This window comes from Drosophila rhopaloa, unplaced genomic scaffold (genome assembly GCF_018152115.1).
Source record: "Drosophila rhopaloa isolate 14029-0021.01 unplaced genomic scaffold, ASM1815211v1 contig_2, whole genome shotgun sequence".
NCBI classification, from domain to species: domain Eukaryota; kingdom Metazoa; phylum Arthropoda; class Insecta; order Diptera; family Drosophilidae; genus Drosophila; species Drosophila rhopaloa.
The window spans coordinates 3,617,035-3,624,153 of NW_025335083.1; the positions used below are offsets into that span (position 1 = coordinate 3,617,035).

Genomic DNA, 7,119 nt, shown 5'->3' on the forward strand with positions numbered 1-7,119 from the left:
TAGTAAGAAATTTACAACTTATACAAGCACTGAATTTATATATACGTATATAGATATGAGCGCTATATATATAGTTTGGACTATAACTAAACCGTTTAGGGTTTTAGGCAACATTACTTACTTTATGATGATGTTTAATTCGAATATATTCTAAGAAATTGGTTTGGGTTCGATGACTATACATTTTTTATTTTTGTTGAGTTGGTAAAGCGAATTGGATGAGCTGGAATACAGGTATAGTGCATTTTAAGAGGAGGTATTGTTAAATTTCATTATGTATCTCAAATATTCCAAAAGTGAATCCGTTGCGTTGCCCAACAAGCCATCCAAAATCGACTAACTCTCAATAAACAAAAACCCAAAGTGACACAAAACGTATTACATTTCCAAAAACTGAAAAAAAGGAAGTAAAGCCCTCCACATTTCAAAGAATGATTGATAATAAAAAAATTAATTCAATATTTATTAAGTCAATGCGATTTTACCAGAGAAAGCATTTCTAAAATTTTGAACGCAATTTAAGTTGGGAAGTTGGAAAAGTGAAACTGCAATATGATATGATATAACAACAAAACTGTAAACGTTTACTAGTCATTAAATATTTAAAAATTGACAACATAAATAAATGAAAGAAACATATTTTTTATTAACACTCACTGAAAAGCCAAGAATGAACATTTTGGCAGCATTTTATAAGCAGGAGCTGGCCCCCAAGAGCAAGTTACAAGTATTATTAACGAATTATATTATATGCTATAGCAAGTTGGTATTTATTATAATTAATGATATATGTACAATTATTTAATTAACAATATTGAATATATTTTTTAGAGAAGTAGCATGAAACGAAATAAAATTATTAAAAACAGAAAAACAATCCATGTCCCTTGGGTAATTGAAATATAGATATATCTATTTATATTGAATCATTTGGTAAGGGCGAAACTTAAATGGTTATTGACCATAAAATTAATAAACTATTAAAATCGACATTTTAGAACTACTGGGCATCGTAAAAAGCGAACTGAATATAAATTTTGTATTTCCAAATTAAAGGCCAGTAACATTATTCTAATTATCAATCTATTAAAAGATATTTTTTTCACAATCTATTTTCCCTTAAAATGTTTGTGTACTTGCAAGTTGTGAAATACCCTTTAGATATTTTCGAATTGAAATGGCAAGTTACAACAATAATTCGAAGAAATATAAAAAAGTAACATCAAAATATAAACCCAGACACCAGTAATAGAAGAAATAAATATATATATAACTTTTTAGAAAAAAAAACAATTTTTAATTTTAAAAATAAAACAAATGTATATGAGGATACTAAAATAAAATGAAAACAAATGCATTGAAATAATTTTGAAAATTTTGACCAAAAAATGTGTTTTTATGGTAAGATTGATTCAAAAGAACTAAATATATTCAGATGTAGGCGGTTAACATTTGCTCATTTCGATGCTTAAGTGTAGTATTCAATATGAACACGAAATAGACGATGAACTCAAGTATGTGGTAAAGAAGGATTTCCCATCAAATTCAAAATTTTGTTTTCGGTTTTATTATACATTTTTCAGCAATTTATTCAGCTTCTTGCATGTGTGCATAAAGCCAAATAAATATAGAATACATAAAAGGGATATATCTACAAATATAAAGGACACACGCATTAAATCAAAATGGGGCAACTAGCTAAACTAAATTAAAAGTATCAGTAACATCGATCGATCCCCACACATCCTTCATTCCAATATGCTAGGATCATAAAAAACCAAATCCAAATTGCTACACAATTCATTTGCTCCGTTTTGCTCTTTATAAGAATATTGTAAACATGCGGATGTAAGTAGTTTGCTTAAATCCTTTATATGTATGAGGTTTTTTAAGACAAAATAAGCCGACTGTTTAACAATTTCTCCTTGTGTCTTCGGGTGCTGGTCTGGGGATTTAATTAGTGTTTAGATTAAATAATCTCTGCCACAGCCTAGGCCATGTAGCTATATTCATCTCCTGAATTCGCGGTTCGCTCAATATATTGTTTGTCAATTAATGATTCCACGCATTTCTTGATCATTGCAATGTTGGGCGTAAAGCTTACTTTCGATAAGGAGAGAACCTGCGAAAAACAAAGAATTTTTTCTTTTCTTATAGTGTAATATATTATGTTATACCTCTTGTATTAGCGCATTGTGCTTTAAGACCTTGCGCGCCTTCATAATTCTGACAATTGCGGCTTGCAGGAACAATTTTCGATCCTCATCCACAGAGTTGATAGTGTGCTCCACCTACATGACAAACGCTGATTTAAAAATGCCTTATGAAATTGAATGTTACTCTTACCTCCTGTGGCGTTTCCTTTTGCAAAGCCGAACTTATCTTAAATTTTGTACGTTTATTTGTGTAATCCAAATTCAATTCTATTCGAGTCTCCCCGGCGAGATTCTCTGAGTTGGCATTCAACAGCTTTGACTCGATCATAGGCTGCATGTGCTTTTGAAACGTTTCTTCGTTCAGCTGCAGTGTGTTCTGGATCTCTCGACAACTCAGACTATCGCACGTCTCGAACAGAAGAATTATCGCCATTTGGTAAGTTTGCATAGTCACGATGTAGGACTTTTTTAAATGGCTCAACTTAAGTTCCCCATGGCACATGTGATGAAGCCAAGTCAACTTGCGACCACTAAACAATTTATGATAATAATCCTCGAACTGAAAATAATGGTAAACAAAATGTAACAATATTAACGGAGCGTGTCGTCAAAAAAACAAAGTAATAGTAATTTGGTTGGAACTGATTTCTGTTTCACCCAGGATTAAAAAAGATCATCGGCAAGCCGAAGTTTAAATACCCTTGCAGTTATTTCAAAACGACTACATTTCGATTTCTAATTCTATATTACTAAAAACAATGAAGCTATGTCTATTTGGCGCTGCATTTCTATGCAACATATTATTGAAATAGACGGACAGACAGACGGACATGGCTATATCGACTGGTGATGCTGATCAAGAATATATATACATTATTGAGTCGACAATGTCTCCTTCACTGCATTGCAAACTTTTGACGAAATTTTTAATACCGTCTGGGTAGGGTATAATATATAGACATAATACTTATGCATTATACTTATGTATTATACTTATGTATTATGCTTATTACTCTCAAGTTAGGAGCCGTTCTCTTGCCTTAAATATACAAAACAATTCATATTTAATGTTTGATTTTAATAATTTATAAATCATTTTTGGAGTATTTGATTTAGACCTATTTTAATTTAAGGGATTGCCATTAAAAACATACCATTTTAATAGATTTTTCAAATTCCTGTGGTACTGCGAATGGTATGACTTGCGTGGATCCCAAAGGCCACGCGCCCGCCTGCAGTACTTTAATGGAGAGATTAATGCCTGTGTAGGGATATACATGTTAAGAAACAATATTTAACAAAGTCAATCTTTTTAAAACATACCCAAGTCCACATTGTTATCCTTTAGGTGAGTATTGAACTTGTTATTCAAATCTGTAGATACCGAAATATCCGTAAACATTCGATGTAGTTTATTGGTAAATTCATATCCGCAGGCTTGCTGTAAAAATAAATTCAAAATTTAGTTCTATAAGAAAACATTGATGGAAGATAAGAAATGAGTTCATATAAATTACATCATAAATTACGTAATGATGCGGCTCCCTAAGATATTTATGTCTGTATTTTAAAGGTACCAAAACAGTTATGTCTGTCCCTAACATCGAAGGAACACTCACTTTCAATCGGTTGATCATTCCCTCCTCCGCATCCATGCTCTGGCTCTGCTCGTGGATAAGGCGCTTAGCCAGTAGTCGGCTATAGAACTTCTGGTACACATCCTTGTCCTCGATGTATTTGAATATGGTTATGTTGTTGGTAAGCTTTTGGTCGATCTCTGCCTCACAGGTCTTGGACTTTTTCAGTAGCGTATCACAGTATTTGGCCACATATTCCGCGCTGCGGCACGGCTGCCGTTCGGTGGGCCGGCGATTTATAACACTGGCACATGCTTTGTCCAACGCACTAAGGAAGAGAGAATCGTTTTCGAAGACGTCGGCTATGAGCTCCTGGTACTTGTGGTGCACCTTTAACATATTCTCCACAAACGCAATGTGGATGTTCTCGCCCTTCAAGGCAGAAACGGTCTGCAGACCCTCGTTTTTGATGTGATCCAGAAAAGTCGTAATAAGCTCGGACTTCAGATTGTCGGGTATGGGCTTGAGCACGATGTACATGTTGCGCAGGTCTTGGCGCCTCTCCTCGGACACCATTTCGCGGCATTCCGAGTAGATGAAGCCCAATCGGTCGTTGATGAACTTTTCCTCGCACTCTTTGCGCAGCTTTGGCAGGGAACTCACATGCAGAAACTTCTGTGCTCGCCGGTTTTCATACTCCAGTATTCGGATAACCTCCTGCATATACTCAGATACTGAGCAGCGCTGAAGCAGCTTGTTCGCCTCGTCTGTATAATAGGTGCCACTTGCATCCAGCATGGGACCCTCAAAGAGCTCCTGGTAGAGCTTCAGCGAGCCTGTTTTCTTGTAGTCCTGTACCTCCACGAAACTGTGTATCACCCCGTTGATGATCTGCACGCGATGGTGATCCAGTGTGCCATTGCTAGCCCTATCTGCGGCAATTCCCTCAAGAATGTGACGCACTAGTTCGCTGGCCAGAAACTCGACCATATACAGTCGCCAAATATCCAGTCCTAGCTCGCCAATCTCCATTTGTTCCGCAGCATCGCTGGATAAATTGCCGTAAAACGATTCCGTGTCGGTGATCTTCTGTTTCTTGATGTGCTGCTGGTTTAGGTAGCTATACGCAATAAACCCCAACCATTAGTTCGTTTTTAGGATAGCTGGATGTTGGATGCTCACATGTACAACTGGTGCAGATACTTAATGCCCTGGCTGTATTCCATCCAGGTAGTGTAGTAGCGATGAAGCAGGTCCGGCCCTCCATTGGAGTTGGAACCTTCGCCCTCGATCAACACCTTCTTGGCCAGCATCTCCTGGACGTGCTGCTCGAGGAAGTGCTTTGTCTCACCGTAGAGGCGATCGGCCATCGGTTCCGGCTGCGCCACGCACAGCGTGTAAACGTCGCTATATGTTTCGGGGAGGTGATTGGAAACAGCAATGTGTTAGTGAGTGTTTTATTTTAACAATTCCATTTTGGCAACTCACGCTGCACACATATGTACGAACAGCGTCAATCGAAATAATAGCAGCGCTAATAGTAAGTTACCCAATTGTTTACTTATTTTTTTAAAATCGTTTTTAGGATACTTTTTATTTCCTGAACATGTTTTCCTTAAAATTAAATGCTCCTTAGCTTGGATTGCTGTACCCATATCTTTTTTGAATTAGTAAATTAAATAGATGCCTACAAGTTTACACGAACATCAGTGCAATAATCAGTCTTGAAGATTAAGAAATAGTACGAATCATTGACAACTTGATTGTAGCCTTATGTTGCTCACAAAAGTAATTTAATTGATACACAAAAGGACATACATATTATATACATATAATTAAACTAAAAAATGAAAGGCGTTTTTAGTTAAAAATAATATATATATAATACAAAAAAATAATTATAAAAATAAAAAACATACTTATTGCACTTTTCGATTGATTGCCGGCAGGCCGAAGTTTATATACCCTTTCAGTTATTACAAAACGACTACATTTTGATTTCTATGCCTACATTACTAAAAACAATGAAGCTGTCATTTTTTTTCAATGGTTCATATGGAAGCTATATGATAAAGTCGCCCGATAACGCTCAATCCGACTTATTACTTCCTGCAATAGAAAGACAACTTTTGGGAAAGTTTCCAGCAGATAGCTTTAAAATAAGACGCACAGACAGACGGACATGGCTAGATCGACTCTCCTGGTGATTCTGATCAAGAATATATATACATTATAAGGTCGGAAATGTCTCCTCACTGCTTTGCCAAATTTTGACTGAAATTATTATACCCTCTGCAAGGGTATACAAATTAGTATGGCCTGTGGTAACTGAGCAATCTTTAAATGAATGTTCGAAAATTTGAGGTTTCTGGGTTTGATAACTGAGTGATCTTCGATTCTCGCGCTTGACATGGAGGGATTCCAAGACTATTGTCAGTTTTGTTATGATGTTCTCCTTACAACTTATGCTTTTCTAGTTCTCTGCCCCTACCGGGTGCTATCGTACCGACCGCTGCTGTGGGAGACCGAGACATACCTGAAGCTTGTATTCCACACCGAGCGCTCCACCTTGGTGAGCGTTATCACCGACTCTGCGATGCAGCGCAGGCGCGGCCAAACATCGACAAACTCCACTATCTTGGGCTTGAGCGACATCTCGACTGGGTCTGGATCCTGGGTCCTGGGTCCGTCTGGGGATGGAAGTGGAGGTTCTGCTAGTGGAGCAGTGCGGTATACAGAGCGGGATGGAGGCGGATTAGAAGACGGATTGGTTCCGCGGGCTGCGCGATTACAACAACGGGCGGAAGAGGCGAGAAGAGACGACCCCCAAACGACGGCTGCTTCTGCTATTTGGCATAATCGCGCAGCTCGCTCACTTTTTTGTGTGGGGGCCACTAGCCGTTGGCCTTGCACTCGGCCGATTTCACAGCTGGTCAGTCGCCGCTCCACAGGTCGCGGGGGTGCTCGAGCTGAGCGCCTACTCACCTGCTGCTTAACTACGCTATTTACTAATAAATTACGCCGAGAATTTGGTTTTTTTGCACTTTTTTTGCTATCGTAAAATGGGTCGTCAGACGGGGACGATATCGATATATCGATATGTTGTTATTGGTGCGCGATATCAGGGATGGACACACTGTTTTCCGAAAAGCCTTTTTTCTGCACCACCAGCTGTTTAACAGTGTTTGCCCATGGCTAAACATAAAAAATGAAACTTAATAGCTGTCTTCATCGGAAGCTCACAATTGCGTTTGACCTACATGCTGTTTGTTTGCTCATAGTCGCGTTGAGCCGAATACTGAGTGCTTGATTATTAGCCTCCATATTTAAAAATTACTACGTTTTCAAAATATTTATATAAATGTTATGTTTTTCCGTGGCATGTA

General features: G+C 37.7%; 1 protein-coding gene across 3 annotated transcripts; it reads right to left on the bottom strand.

Annotated features, from left to right (window-relative positions):
- Positions 1-1,544: 1,544 nt before the first annotated feature.
- Positions 1,545-6,849, bottom strand: LOC108050862 (cullin-2). Of its 3 annotated transcripts, none has more exons than XM_017132758.2 (9): positions 6,719-6,849; positions 6,270-6,423; positions 4,916-5,140; positions 3,776-4,853; positions 3,480-3,597; positions 3,311-3,417; positions 2,347-2,715; positions 2,178-2,291; positions 1,545-2,122 (listed from the first exon to the last, which is right to left on the bottom strand). In XM_017132758.2, the coding sequence occupies exons 2-9, from the start codon at positions 6,386-6,388 to the stop codon at positions 1,991-1,993; spliced, it is 2,262 nt and encodes a 753-aa protein (XP_016988247.1). In that variant the 5' UTR covers positions 6,389-6,423; positions 6,719-6,849; the 3' UTR covers positions 1,545-1,990. The 3 variants fall into 3 exon arrangements, with proteins under 3 accessions (XP_016988247.1, XP_016988245.1, XP_016988246.1); XM_017132756.2 differs by having other exon boundaries at positions 6,270-6,444; XM_017132757.2 differs by having other exon boundaries at positions 6,270-6,447; positions 6,719-6,848.
- Between the last annotated feature and the right edge of the window lie 270 nt (positions 6,850-7,119).